Below are 15,089 nucleotides of genomic sequence, written 5' to 3' on the forward strand. Positions count from 1 at the left end.
CCTCCTCAGCGCGGGGAGGAGGGAGGAGCCGCGGCGGGGCAGCGGCGGCTGCAGCTGGCGGCGGACGTCACCCGCTCGTACCTGATTGCTGGAGGCGGCTTGGGAGCTGGACTGATGGGCGGTGGAGACATTTGGAGCTGAGTTGGAAGAAGAGGGGGCACCGTCCATCTGTAGGAAAACAGAAGAAGAAAATGATCAACTGGCTCCCGTGTTCGCTCGCACTGTCACTCAGGGCACGGTAGGAAAAGTCTGCAGCAGCCGACTCAGACATGTACGAGCCTTCCAGATCATCTCAGGGAACTATCCGGAGTTTCATTGCTCGTCTGCAGCTGTCATCGTCTCCTGTAACAGTCGCTGATTCGTCAGTTAACAGCCTCACACTGTTCAACGAGCTGCTACCTGCTTCTTCTTCATTAGGTGTCGTCTTTGTCTCAAAACTGTTAAAATCACCAAATTAACACCCAAACAAATCTCACAGCTCGACAGTCACTGTCACAAAAGGAGCCTTTATTCTAAGGCTCTCGTTTGTTTTATCCAAATGTGTGTTTATATTGTGAGAAGCAGGAGATAGAAGAAGGAGCAGCTTTCACTACTGAAGGCTCTTTGTATACGGGTAGTAGAGAAAAGAAAAACAGCATCAGCTTAACTGGGTTTGTAAAGAAATCCTGAATAACCTGGTTCCATTTTGCAGAAACACATTCAGCTCAGTGTATTTTGTCGACTTTCCTTTTTCCTTGTGAGTCTCCAACGATCACAACAGCACAGAGGAATGATCCTAATGCGAACGATACATGTCATTGATTCGGCTGTCATAACTGTGGCGGGCGACATATGAATAATGTTGGAACAGATCAGGCTTTCATAATGCATAACAAGTGGCCCTAAATGTTTCATGTGATCAGATTCATCTCGCCAAACTCGGGGAACGTAAAAATGTTAACATGTTGCCCCACATCCGCCTCGGAAAGCTTCAAAAGCAAAAAGACGTGCGGGAAATAACATGGAGCCAGACGGTGGTTAAAAAAAAGAAGTGGAACGATAGTTATAGGTTTTTTGAATCTATTGACACGAGGGCTTCTTATTTTTGAATGAAAAATAAAAAGACATGATAATATAAAAGGATTTGAGTGCGACTGATACACTTTTTAAAATCAAGTCGTGCTTTCTTGATGTTGTAAATGTCCTGATTTCTACAAGAGTATAAGTTTGGTAAAATAGAATAAAATATGATTTAATAATATTAAAAAAACTAAAGATATAGTGAAGCTTTATGCTATTAACATCATCCAAGACTTTTCAAAACCAAGCTCTTCCATGACCTAAAAATGTCACTCCGTTCATTTTATGTTGTTTTTCCCAACAGCAGGAGCTTGATTTCTAAAATCCAGTTAGGTTGAAATAATCTGACAAAATGTGAAACAGGCACGTCACCCGGCAAGTCTTCCTCTGACTGGAATACACCTGTAGATGCTCTACACCCCCCTCCCCCCACTGGTACCTGTCTGGGCGCTCGCAGCACCACGAGCTGGATGGTGCCTCTGGCGTTGCCCTCCGACGACATGGAGCGTCTCAGCGTCTCCATGGAGGCGTGGTTGGAGCGGCCGATCAGCGACTCGCCGTTCACCGCCACCAGCTGGTCGTTGACGGTCAAGCGGCCGTCCTGTTGGGGGAAAGACGGCAATGGAGAGTGTTTAGATGAAGGAATAACCTACCTAAAGATTGATAGAGATTTCAAGAACAAGGGAAATACAGGAGGAAGAAAAGGGCGTTTTTTGTTTGTTGTCTCATTCTCAAAAGCTTTAAAAGTAATATCTACAAAACTCTGAAATAGAGAAAGCAAATCTGACAACAAAAAAAAGTAGGAGAATTAAGAAGAGAAATCGTATGAGGCATAAAATGTGTGCGAGGGATGACAAAGAGAGAGAGAGAGAGAAAGTAGAGAAGGAAATGGAAAAAGGGGGATGGCGTAAAACATTTTTTTGTAGAGTTAGCAATCTACGGAGAGTGGGAGAGCCATGATAAATACATAGAGCGGCTAATGGAATAGCCTCTGTGGGCACTAAATCACTTCTAAGTGTTTTAAAGAGCAGCCTCTTGTACAGAGGCTACAGAGAATGGTGCCCTGCAGGGAGAGGGGGAGAGGGGAAGAGAGAGAGAGAGAGAGAGAGAGAGAGAGAGACAGAGAGAGAGAGAGAGAGATCAAACGGGAAGAGAGATGCAAAGGGCAAAATGAAAAAAGAACAATAAAGATGAAGGCACTTTGAGACACACACACGCACGATAAAGACTCTCATGGTGTGTGAGAGTGTGTGTGTGTGAGTATGTGGTTGAGATTGGTCCATTATGGTCAGCGCTGCCCTTTGACCCCACCTCATTAACAAGGCACCGTCTGGCTTGACCCCTCAAATGCAGACTCGGATGGCACCACACTCACTCACACTCACACTCACACTCACACTCACACTCACACTCACACTCACACTCACACTCACACTCACACCCATAGATATTTTGTGTCGGCATCAAATCCAAAGATGTCATCAAAAATTGATGTTTATGCTAAAATCAGTGGGTGTCTGTGGTCTGTGATATTCCACATTAATGTCTCCGTCCTCCAAGTAAGCAGCCGCAGCACGATACATGTCATTTTGATTTATTTCCTCAAGCAGACTCTTAGAATCGATCAGACGACAGGGATGAAGTCGAAGAACCTTTTTATAAATAAATAAAATAATAATATATATATATAGAACCGAGGCCCGGGGCCCTGACAGCAGCCAAAACTCTTTAATGGAAATAGGTTAAATCTCTCTGTGACTCTTTCTCATCTCCTCCCCTTTTTCCGCCTGCTGTGTGAGTGTGTGTGTGTGTGTGTGTGTGTGTGTGTGCGTCCGTGTGTGTGTGTGTCAGTCAGACTCAGGGGACACCCGGTTTCCTTCCTCTGTCCCGGCCTGATGCTGCAAAGTCTCATCAGGCCCTTTAAGCTGCTTTTCATTAGCATGTATCAACACTGAGAAGGACTCACACACTCACACACACAGACACACACGCAGACAGGCATTCCCTCATGTATTGTGTTCCTGCTGTGTGTCTCCACATTTCAATTTTCTCATTCTCCTCTCATTCCGCCTCCTTCCATCCCTCTATTGTTCAGTACCGCTTCATTTCTTCCTTCTTAGAACACATCCCTTCTCTCCCTCGTTCACCTGCTGCCGTCTTTCAACGAGCTTCCTCCCTCCCTCGCTACTGTCTGTCTGTCTGTCTGTCTGTCTGTCTGTCTGTCTCTCTTCCTCCTTCACTTCTTCCCTTTTTCTCTTTTGTGGCTCCTTGTCCCAGAAAAAAAAACTGTTTTTCCCAGCTGCAGATCTTACTGGGCCATTCTGTCGGAGCGCTATCCACACCGGCAGCTGTCTGAGAGTGACTTCTGAAAGCACTGCGGGGAGCGGCTGTCTGGCCTGATCCCAGACCTGCCGTTTTATCTGCAACGCCACACTCGTCCCCGCGCCTCCTCATCGCGCCGCGCAGATCTGGGAGCAGCGGCGAGGGGCAGGAGGAGCTGCGACATGCGAGGAGGGCCGTGTATTCAGGCCAAGTGGAGGAATCTCCGAAGTGCTGAAACGGGATGTTTTTTTTTCTTTCCCCGATGCACTTACAACTTGAAGGGAGCACTGAGTGACACAGATAAGACGGCTGCAGTGCTGATGTAAGGCCGTTCGCGGGTCGGTGGCAGTCAAAAGTCGGGGGAAGTCGAGCGCGCGTGGCCTCGAAGAAAGACAGGAAATGAGATGGAAGAGGCGAGAGGTGCAAGGGAGGAGGAGATAAGAGGGAGGCGTCAGAGAGAGAGACATCAGAAAGAGTGTCGCAAATACAATGAGGTGGAAAAAGAGGAAGAAAACATTTAAAAGAGAAATCTTCATGGGAAAAAAAATCTGGATAAAACTGTATTTTGTAAAACCCCTTGTGAGATGAAGTCAAAAGAAAGGCACACATCTAGCTGCGTCTCCAACATGCTTCAGATTTCTCACGCTTGATGTTTTCTTAAGGATCTTTAAACAGCTCCTGTGACGGCAGAAGCCTAATGAGGCATTTAGAGACTCTATGGAAACTTTTATATTATAATGAAGAAACGTGTCTTCTCCAAAACATCAAGATGCCAGATTCCAGTTATATCCTGCTTCATGTTTTCTCTCTATCTCTGTCACAAGTTGACTGCCGTGGTATTTGTATTTCCTCAGCTATCCACTAAACACTTCTAGTGAAGTAACTCCTCAGTCCAGAGGAAACCTATGATCACACATCTATGTCTGCAACTGTTCAATAATTTATTGTTCACCCTCATTTTCTCTCCCAAATAAAAAAGCCCCCGTGCTACCAGGCACAGCCAGAATCTGTGGGTCCTCTACCTTGTGCGCAGCTCCTCCGTGGATGATGGACTTGATGAAGATGCCCAGGTCCTCTCCCGTCTCTCTGGACTTGTTTCCCTTCAGGCTGACGCCCAAGCCGGCCGAGCCCGACTCGTTGAGGGGGATCTCGTACATCAGCTGCTCCCTGCCGTCCTCCAACACCACACTGCTGGCTTCCTCGCCTTTCTGGAAGAGGAGATGAAGGAAGGAGGGATGGAAGGATACAGGATTTAACAAATACTTATTTTTCCCCTTTAATGCCTGTTTTACATAGTAATTGCTGTATGTGATTGAGGCGGCAGCACCATATCTAATGCACTGAGTGATAATGCGTGCTCCTAAATCACAGTGATTACACACAGAAAAAAAAGGAGTGAACGGGAAACGGATTAAAGAGATGGAAGACGGCTGCTGGAAGGGAAAACAGAAGAAAGATGGAATGAGAAAATAAGGGAGAAAGAGAGGAGCAGGTGTTGTGTACCGAAAAGACAGATGAAGGTGTAGTGAGGAGGAGAAGAAAGCCACGGTGGAGAGGTTATTCCATTTGGAGATGAAAAGGCGAGAGCGAGCCATTTCTAAAGGAAACATAATAACCTTTCATACTTCTTCCTGGAGCACAGTGGGGGAGGAGGGGGTGAGGGAGGAAGAAGAGGAAGAGGAAGAGGAGGAGGAGGAGGAGGAGGGGGAGAGAGAATGGAGGCGCAGAGGATCATTTAAAAGTAATAACCCATCCCTGAGGTACACCAGCTACTCTCATTCCTGCTCCCCTCCCTGGTTCCCTCTTTACATTTCAACCTAATCTCTCAATCTCTCCCTCTTTCCAAGTTCCTCCTCCTTCCTCCTCCACAGATCTCCCGTTCCACCTCTGCTTCCTACAGGTGCATCTCACCCAGCGCTATTTAATCTGAGGAAAATGAGACGGAGGGGGGAGCGGGGAGAAATAGGGCAACAAAAGAGAAAAAGGAAAATGTCTGTCATTAGAGGACGGCAAAATGGAGAGCCAGGTTCAGCCACCCGAGAAAAGAGGGCCCGCGGAGAGGAGGCGCCTCGACGCCACTTCACTCCTGAACGTTTTTCTTCCTCGCGGAGGAAGGTTAAGAGGGTGTGTGCGTGTGCATATGTTCACACATCGAGGGTCTACTCTATTCAGACACACAGCAGCGGCTCAGATATATATGAGAAATAAGTGAATTTTGCCGGAATGAGTATATACGTTATTCCAGTTGTACGTCGTGCCAGCTTTAAAGATGTGAGCGCCCGTTCGAGGATTGCAGCAGCCTTACATCACGCTCCACTAAAATCAGGAATCCATGTTCACATTTCCCCTGCACGAGGAAGAAGGACGTGGGAGGGAAACATGTCCTCCGGAACCATTTTTTTTCTCTCCCATGTCTGTCTCCCTACCGTCAGCACTACTCGTCTAGGTGCTTAATTAAAACAACAGCCCACCGAAGCCTCGAGGCCAAGAGGAGACGCTCCGGTCCAAAAGTGTGAGTCAGGGCTCTCGACGCGGTGGAGAGGTAACGGAGCTCAAACCTGGGAGGTCATCTGCACCGAGCTGATAGGCTGTGTTTAGTCACTGCTTTCACTTTGGATTTAAACTCAGGAAGCTGTTTGTGCTCCGAGGGATTCAGGCTCTCACATCAGACGTCAAGACCAGCAGTGATGTCACGATGTTCAGTTTCTTACACTTTACCAAGATCGTTTGGATCCGACTTAAAATGAAATTAAACCAAACTTGCAATACTTATTCCAAGTCATGTGTCCTTAGGATTCCACCACCTTGAGCCCCATTGTCCCAAGTTCTCCCTCGAGTGCTCGTTATGCTCAAGCCACTTATCATTTCCTCGTGTTCATTATCTAAACTAGCATGAACTTAACCAGAGACAGACTCATAGTGGTGGAGACATTTTCGTGGTGACCTTTGTCCCTGAAATGCCTAAAAACGTGTCCAGACTGAGTTTAAAACAATTCAAACTTTTAAAGTTTTTTTTGTTTAGCATGTGAGGCCAGCCGTCAGAGGAATGTGAAAACAGCCTTTTGTGAAAAACTTAAAATAATAAAAATGAATAAAACATGTATTACTACAATTGTTTTTGTGTACTTTTACTTCTGATACCTCAAGTACACATCTGCGATTAACTGGAATTGGTTTTCCCTCTCAGGCGGTGATCACACTCTGTTCCACGTGAAACAGCAAACGCACAAACTATTTTCTACTCCGCTGCAACACAACGGCTTCAGTCGGGGCTTATTTTTATCAACAAGCCGATTCAAGGAGCGGCGTTACTCAAAACCGGAGGAATTAAAAAGACAATCCGCCACTTCCTGCTGGAGAGACACTTGAGAGGGCTCACATGGCAACCTGGGAGGTTTTTTAAATACCTCTGTGATCTCGCTGCTGCGGCAACAACAACACAAGGTGAGGGTGGCGGTGATCGGAGCGCGGCGGGCTCTGAAGGATCTGGGAAACGAAAAACCACCATATTGGAATGCTATTAAAGTTGAGGGAGCGCGTTTGTTTGTCGTGTTTATTTATTGTGTCTCGCTGCTGATTTGAATCTATTTACACAAGTAGCTGGATCTCAGTGGTGGTCCTAAAGCAAGGCGCACACACTCTCACACACTAATACCCCCTCTAATGCCCTTTCCTTGGGGGCGGACTGGGTCCCCCGGGTGGCTGAGACCCCTTGGCTCCGCTCGGTGACCCCCCCCCCCCCTCCCTCAGCCCTCAGCCCTCAGCCCTCAGCCCTCAGCCCTCAGCCCTCAGCCCTCAGCCCTCAGCCATGGCTCTTTAACAAGCTTTTAGCCGGGAGAGAGACCACCCTCTTCAACGGCAGAGTGAGGAGACAAAAGGGAGCTTTTTCTTACCCGGGGGTGGGTGGCGAGGAGAGGGTGGGGGGTTGATACACAGCGATTACACACAGAGCCTTTTGTCGCTGAGGATTTTTAAATGGGGGGTTTCAAAGCGGTGAGATTAGTGGTGAGAGCGACATTCAATTAAGATGAGATCTCGCCGCGCTCGCCGGCGACGACGGAGCTGCCAATTAATCGCCTTAATGTCTGCCTCCTCCCCCGCTCTACACCTTTACCTCACAATGAGGAAAACGGAAAGTTAAATGACTGATTGAGGGATAAATCCGGTGCGAGCTGAAGGTGGGGGGGGGCGCAGGGCGGAGAGTGAATTTGAGAAAAACAAAAGCAAACTCCACCTTGAAGAGAGGAGTAAAGGAAGAGAGGGAGAGCTGTGGAGCATGGGGGGATGAGTAGAGAGAGGAGAGGGTAACGGCGACGTAGCAAAGTGGCTTTCTGTCTGACGACCCCTCTTCCTGTGAAGCGGCCTAGGCTCACTGGCAGCTCGGGTCAACCATGTGCAGACTGACCCCTCCATCCTGTCCTTGGCCAACTTAGAATTCCACCGCGGACACACACTTTCACTCGTACAGACACACACATATCACGCTCCCGCTGAACCCCCCCCCCCACACACACACACAAAAAACTCTCTAATCTCAAACAAAACGAGGGCCCGTTGGAATAATCAGAGCGCAGAGCGATGGAGACGCAAAAATGCTGACAGAGGAAAGTGTGATTAGAAAGTTATCACTTTTTAATTACTGAGAGAGAGCAGGCGAGTACAGGAGACGGGCGAGAGAATCGGCCTCCCTTTGTTTCCTCATAACGAGGCTAATTCCAAGGCTTTCACCAAAACCACTCTAGAACCACCATTACCTTCTCTATTGAAACGAATCATTCAGGAGTTCCTCCAGGAAGAACCATGTGAGCGCCGGAGTTTGGCAGCTGCCATAAATAAAGTGAACACGACCCGGGTTCAAAATAATGAGTCAGCAGATGTTGACTCTGCTGAAGTGTTCTTTGGCAAAACACGGAACTCTTATCATCACAAGGGGCTGCTGATCTGCAGCTCCGCCGACCTCTGACACCACGTCGTCCCTAAATCACAGCATTAATGTCCTTTATGCAATTTGTTACTACAGATACCAGCAGCACTCGTAGGGATGATAACCACAGGTCATATTATTCTGATTAATATCGAACAAACACTCATGATGAATGTCTTACTTTTTATCTAAGAAAACAGGTTCACATTTTTTCTGGGAATCAGCTTTTTAGATTTACTCAAATTTCCATCCGCTCTTTACTTTGGGAGTTAAGGTCTGAAAAACTAACTCACAAAGCTGCTAACATGGATGTCTACTCTTAATCTTCTTATACCATCTAAACTCTAAGCTCGAGAACAGAGGCAGGGGTCTACACCACAGCACCTCCTGTAGGGATCTTCTGGGATCAAGTGATTTTCAACAGGTAACAAACCTGAATATCATTCAAATGTGACATAAATGCTCCCAAATATCGCATCTGATATCGATTTTGATCCATTATCATGAATATGTCTTAAATTGACAGTGTTCCAACAGTAAACCCAATTAAAACCTTGATAGGAGCAATAAGCCGATATCGTCGATTCATTATTTGCGGCAGCTCCAGCGAGGTTAATCGGGGGGAAACTCCAAAAACTGTATTCAGCCAATTAATCTCAGCAGCCACCGGATGTGAAACTGTGATAATGAAGCACTGATTTGCATCTGATGGTGATTTAAACTAATATGACCAGAGTTCTGTGGATCCACGGAGGCAGACTTCTCCAGTCAGTGGAACAATACATATTCATGAGCGCCCTGAACTGAATTCGACAGGCACACAGACAAACACATTTCCTGGTGACAGAGGAGGCAGATGGCCGCGTCGAATTATTGCATCTCCGTCCATTTACATCTTTGTGTATGACCGAGCCGCACCTCACGGCAATTTCCTACTTGGGGGGGAAAGGGAAGAGGAACAGGGACGACAAAAAAAGAGGAAGATGTCCTTTCTCGGTTTTGAGGAGTGTGTTGATTTTTTGGTGGAAGGTGAGGGTGTTGTTTACTGAGGGGCTGCATCTCTTCTTTTCTGCTGGAGTTGCAGAGTGTGTGTGTTTGCATTTGCTCATTTGGCCACTTTTAATGATAAACTACTTTTTTCCCTCTGTGTATTTAGGTAATGCTTCCCTCTTGGAGAGGCTGCACATGCAAATTCAATGACGCAGAAGCTCACGCAGCTGCCTGAGTTTTGTGTGTGTACCTGTAAATAGTGTGTGTGAGTGTGTATAAGTGTGTGTGTATTTGTGTGTGTGTGCGCTTAGGGGGGACATCAAACCGTCTTTGAGGTGGAGGACTGTGCTGATAAGGGCCAGATCTCTCATGGGGCACCAACAACTTCAACAGCCTCGATGGAGACAGGAGTGAAAGCTCTCTCTCTCTCCCTCTCCTTCTTTCGTTCCCTTCTTCCACTACCCCCCTCTCTCTTTTTCTTAAGTCTCCGTCTAATGCACAAACACAAGCAAGTGTTAGATGAAGACTGTAGAGGCTCTTCAAAGTGCACTTGTTATGCCAAGACTGCCGGGCCATTAATGAGGGCAAACTATTTTCGGAAGCAGTAACTCGGCTGTTTAAAGATCGTGTGATGTGTGTGCACGGCATAGTGTGTTCAACTTTGTTTTTTTCTTTAAATCAAGGACTCGTGTTTAGGAGTTTGTGTGTTTATATGTGTGTGTGTGTGTGTTTGCGTGAACTCTAGGTGTGAATATGCATCAGTCACTACAAAGCCCTGAGAGCCTTCCTCGCCGCTCTTTGAAGTAAAGGAGAGGGAATAATCAGAATAACCACAGAGGGGAGAGAATAGAGGCGCACGGGTGAAAAACATCAGTTACAGAGAGCGGGAGACTTTAAGAGGCCACTAATGTGTGCGTGTGTGTGTGTTTGTTGATGAAACGTCCTCTGTGAGGCGCAGTCGACCCGTGTCACATTCACAGCCCTGACATTGACCTGTGACCCCGTCAGGCGCTGCAGGTAAACGATGACTTAACACCCCTGTCAGCAGGCGTGCACGTGCTCGCACGCTTCCCAGGGGACGGCTGCGGTGTGCGGGGGCGACTTCCTGTGGCATCGCTGTGTCAACAAACCAGAGCGGGACAGGAAGGCCGGAGCGTGCACTGAGTGTGTTTGTACGTTGGTCAGTGTGTGTGTGTCGTGTTATAAGGGAAAGGGGCATCAAAGGTGACAACATGTGCAGGAAAAAAAAAGAGGGGAGGGAGAGGAAGACACGAAGAGGAGGAGAAAGCGACAAACCAGAGACCTCCACGGAAGAGAAATGAGCAACAAAAGTGGCAAAGTGACTGACAGAAGAAGAAGAAGAGGAAGAGGAGGAGGAGGAGGAGGGTGAGGACATGGTTGCTGTGTTTTTGTGCCTTCATGCTCTCCTACCAGTTCCCGTGGCAGGAAGATGTCCTCCTGCCGCACCACCACCACACACACGCTCTCTCCCTGCTTGGTGCTGCGCAGCATGCCTACGAGTTCCTCCTGGCTACGGCCTGTCATGTCGACTCCATTCACCTACACACACACACAGACACACACACGAGTAGATTAAAGTGAACAGTATAATCCACTGGCAGTGCTCCACTAACAGTCACACTAGTAGAGGATCAGACGACATCAACATATTAAATTCCCTAACGTACATCAAATGAAAGTTTTCATGTTTTTCGTCTTAAAGATTTCGATAGGGACTGTTTCTTGGGCAAAAACTGAAAGCGGTTGCTGTCTGTCATGTGGCTTATCCAGGTGAAAGTTGTTCTTATAGTCAAGGGGTTTAAAACTATGGATATATAACTGCAGTGTTCCCTATTTTTGTAATTCTAGTAAAATAAAACCGAAGCTATTGTCATTATTAGTGACCACTTGAGATAAGGAACTTTTTTTTTATTTTAAAACTGGTTTACAAACACAGTCCGATCCCAACCTAATATTTCCATATCTAATATTTACATACTATACTTGCATGTGTAGAAACGTAATTTAATTTGAATATTTGCTTGGTAAAGTGCAGCTACTCAGTTCAACCAGCAGGGGTGCCACTCAACTTCAAATGAGGATCATACCCACTTCCTGTTGTGTTTCTACTTCGTGGGGTATCACCAGGTTGAGGTTCGTCTCTTACCTCCAGGATGCGGTCTCCGGGCTGCAGGCGGCCATCTTTAACTGCCGCACCTCTCGACAGGATGTTCTTCACCAGGATCGGCCCCGGCCCGTGGACCGAGGAGTCCCGGGTCACCACGGTGAAGCCCAGACCCTCCGTGCCTGCAGGAGGAAAAGCAGCCTGCGTCACAGTGTGCATTAGAGACATCAATCTCCCCTGCAAGACCAGACTTAATTATGTAATTTATGACTTTTTCATTTCTCTTTAATTTAATTTCCCCCCTGGTCTCCTTATTCTGTCACTTTTATCCTCTCTGTCTCTCTGCTCGCCGCAGACTTTTCCCTTTCTCCTCCTCTCACGTCCATCTGAAACCAGTCTGCGGTTTCAGCATCGTCCTCCACATTAGCTACTGTTTAAGTGCCTGTTTTCCTCTGGGGGGTTAGTTGCCTGGCTCAGCCTCGGAGCAGCCCGGAGAGAGGGCCGGATTAGACAGACTCTGCCTTTAATTTCACGTGTGAGCAGGTCGAACGGTGGCTGATGAAGGGAGGTGGAGGGAGAAGATGGCAGGAGGGTGGAGGGGTGGCAGAGAGAAAGAGAGAGAGAATGAGAGAAAGAAGAACCTGAGATATTATTCCCTTCTCGAGCCGTCCTCCCCGGGGAGGCAACGTGATTTCCACAAAGATTTTTCTTGTGCGTGTGATCCAACGTTTATCTGTGTATACATTTACAAGTGTGTGTGTGTGTGCACATTTTTGCAGCCCCCCCCCCCCCACACACACACACACACACACACACACACACACACACAGTGCCATCAACCCCCAGAGGCTCCATCCTCTCCCTTTTTCACGGCCTCACAAGCCCCAAGCCATGAGTGAAATGTGCCACGCACACACACACACACACAGTGTGTGTGTGTGTGTGTGTGTGTGTGTGTGTGTGTGTGTGTGTGTGTGTGTGTGTGTAGAGAGAGCAAAGCCGGCGTGGCATACTAAAGGCGGCGAGCGATGCTATCTGGTCTCCGAGCTAAGCCTCTGCCTGCCCTACATTAGCGCACCTAAACCTCACCGCCTGTCAATCACGGAGAGAAAAGAGCCTGTTGCCAAGGGAGAGGGTGCTAGAAACCCCATAATATCCTCTGCTCTGATCTTGCATCAGGTGAAAGGATAGAGGGAGGAGGGAGTGGGGGGGAATAAATCAAACAAAAGAAGGATGGAGGAGAAGGAGAAGAAAAGGTGCCGGAGAAAAAAAAGCTGTGAATGGAGCTTTGAGCTGGAGAGTGTGGAGCCCAATTTCTGCTACGCTTTCATCAGGGGATCTACTTCCTTTCTCACCTGGACCTAGTGTGTGTTTGTGTGTGTGGTTGTACGTGTGTGTCGCCCAATTACTGTCATCCTTTCACTGCCCCTTAATCCCACAGGTTGCTGGAACAGAACCCATTCGCAGTCACAAGAACCTATTCCCATGTTATCGTCCCAGCACTGATGTGTTTTAGGGGGATCAGAGATAAGGCGGCGGTGGGGAAGACGGACTGATTCAGACGGGGTTAAGAGCTAAAAGCCAAACAAGCAGATGTCGCGTGTGGTTATACCGTAAGATTATAAAGGAGGAAGAAAATGTTCGAGAGCGGAAAGTTATTTTCACTGCAGACAACATTTGTGTTCACTGATCCGGAGCGTTTCCATGGAAGGAAAAGAAGGAATTACACAAATCAATCACTTCTGGTGGCGGCGGCGGCGTTTGACACCGGGGACGTCAGCTGCTATTACACCAGGAAAACAAATGTGGAGGATAAAACTAGAACTAAGCAGCTAAAAAGAGAGCAGGGGGATCAATTTGGATTCATGACAACTGAGGACATGAGAGGAATAAGAGAATGTGCAGCTTTTCTCACTCAAACAATTGTGGAAAACGACAAATTAAATGGAATCAGACTGCATGTCGATTTTTTGGGTCTACACCATAAACTGTACATGGAGATGGAGGATGCGTCATCACTTCCTCTCAGTGAACATCCTGGATGTGGGCGCTGCCATCTTGCCTTTCGGGCGACACAGTCTGTGTAGTGAAGCTGTGAAGTCGAGGTTCCTGCAAATAAAAGCGCTGAGCACGGAGGAGGTGGGATTCAGCTGCATGTTTACCTTTCTTCAGGTCGATCTTTATCCGCTTGCCGCCCTTCTTGCTGCTCAGGTTCGGCAGGCCGGGGGGGACGGGGCTCCTGGACGCCGGGGAGGAGCTTGCTGTCCTGACTGAAGGCGTCGGAGAGGAGCCGTTACTGGAAAGGAACTCGTCTGCCGGTGCATATGCCGCAGGTGGCTCCGGGGTCTTGGCACGCGTGTCTGGCCGCCTCACTTCTACATTACTGCTCGGTTTGGAATGTGCTTTGGGCTCCGGGTGCGGGTGCATGTCTGTTTTGGCGCGGACCAGCATGGGACTCTTCATCTTTGCCGAGAGGTCTTTGGCGTCGCCGGTGAAGAGCTGACCGATGAGGCTCTTCTCGTAGCGCAGCTTGTTGGGGACGGGGACGACCTCCAGGCGCACGGTGGACGTGCCCATGGCCTGGCGGAACACCTCCTGTGACCTGGAAGGAGAGAATAGAAATATTTACATTGTTGGCATTGGGTATGTGTTTTCTAGTCACAGACAAACTCAGAGTGGGACATATTCATTTTGGGAACAATACAAAACTGTAAAAAAAGAGAAAGAGCTGGGCAAAGTGAAGCAGAACACAGAAGGAGAGCAGACGATTGGAAAGCGGAGAACGAGCAGAGTGAATGAGGCTTGTGCGCAGTTAATGGAGCTCGGTTTCAATTTGGATTTGGACTCTTCCAGCTGGCGTGGGACACGGCGGTCCCACGTCAGATGGAGGAGGACTTTACAGCAGAAGTCTACCAGCAGCGCAACAACAACACAACACAGTTAACACAGCGGGATGCAGTTAAATGGACCTGTTCAGTGAGGACAGAGGAAGTAAAGCAGCAGGAGGAGGAGGAGGAGGTGTTTGCTTGAAAGATGGAAAAATGAAAAGACAGAGAGGAGGGTAGATGTGGTGGAGAGATACGACAGGCGGTGAATGAGGAAAGATTTATCTTTGTCTGACGAGGGAAACAAGTTTGAGTGACAGGTGAGGGATCTGGCTGTGGCGGTGGAGGATGAGCGGGAGCCGACACACAAACACGTAAACAAAGAGCGAAGATGTTGTGTTTCTGCTTTTGAGGCTTTCGCTTACAATCGCATCACTGTCGCATAAAGACTTATTTCAAGGGCTGTGTGTCGATATCAACTTATTACTCGTGTTCCCTCTGCACAGTGGACAGATGGACCGTAAATCAATCCAGTCGACAGAGTGAGTGAAAACGGGAAAGTGATGAAATCGATTGCAGAAGTCGTCCTCTTGAATCTGTTTGAATTTGAGCCTGACCACTTCATCTGTTTATCTGCCAACACAAGCCTTTCTGAGATATACTGTAGATTCAGATCCAGTAGATTATTACACCCCCCAAAACTCTTCTTTGTTTGCATATTCAAAACAAGAAAATCCCCTGATGGCCTCTAAAACGACAAATCTTTAAAAACTCAATTCAATAATTGCTTCCAAAGGCTTCAGCTTAGTGTTTGACGCAGACAGAGACACAAACTTAGAACACA

General features: G+C 47.7%; 1 protein-coding gene across 2 annotated transcripts in view; it reads right to left on the bottom strand.

The window, feature by feature from the left end:
* The window catches only part of pard3ba (par-3 family cell polarity regulator beta a), a 125,650-nt gene that overhangs the window by 72,553 nt on the left and 38,008 nt on the right, over positions 1 to 15,089 (bottom strand). For both annotated transcript variants that reach the window (XM_062380477.1, XM_062380475.1), the window contains exons 8-13: positions 13,583 to 14,022; positions 11,463 to 11,602; positions 10,727 to 10,855; positions 4,404 to 4,589; positions 1,499 to 1,660; positions 82 to 168 (exon numbers count right to left, since the gene is read on the bottom strand). In XM_062380477.1, the coding sequence (XP_062236461.1) occupies positions 82 to 168; positions 1,499 to 1,660; positions 4,404 to 4,589; positions 10,727 to 10,855; positions 11,463 to 11,602; positions 13,583 to 14,022 (1,144 nt within the window). The remainder of the gene's footprint in view (positions 1 to 81; positions 169 to 1,498; positions 1,661 to 4,403; positions 4,590 to 10,726; positions 10,856 to 11,462; positions 11,603 to 13,582; positions 14,023 to 15,089) is intronic.

The sequence above is a fragment of the Platichthys flesus genome, chromosome 22, assembly GCF_949316205.1.
Source record: "Platichthys flesus chromosome 22, fPlaFle2.1, whole genome shotgun sequence".
NCBI lineage: Eukaryota > Metazoa > Chordata > Actinopteri > Pleuronectiformes > Pleuronectidae > Platichthys > Platichthys flesus.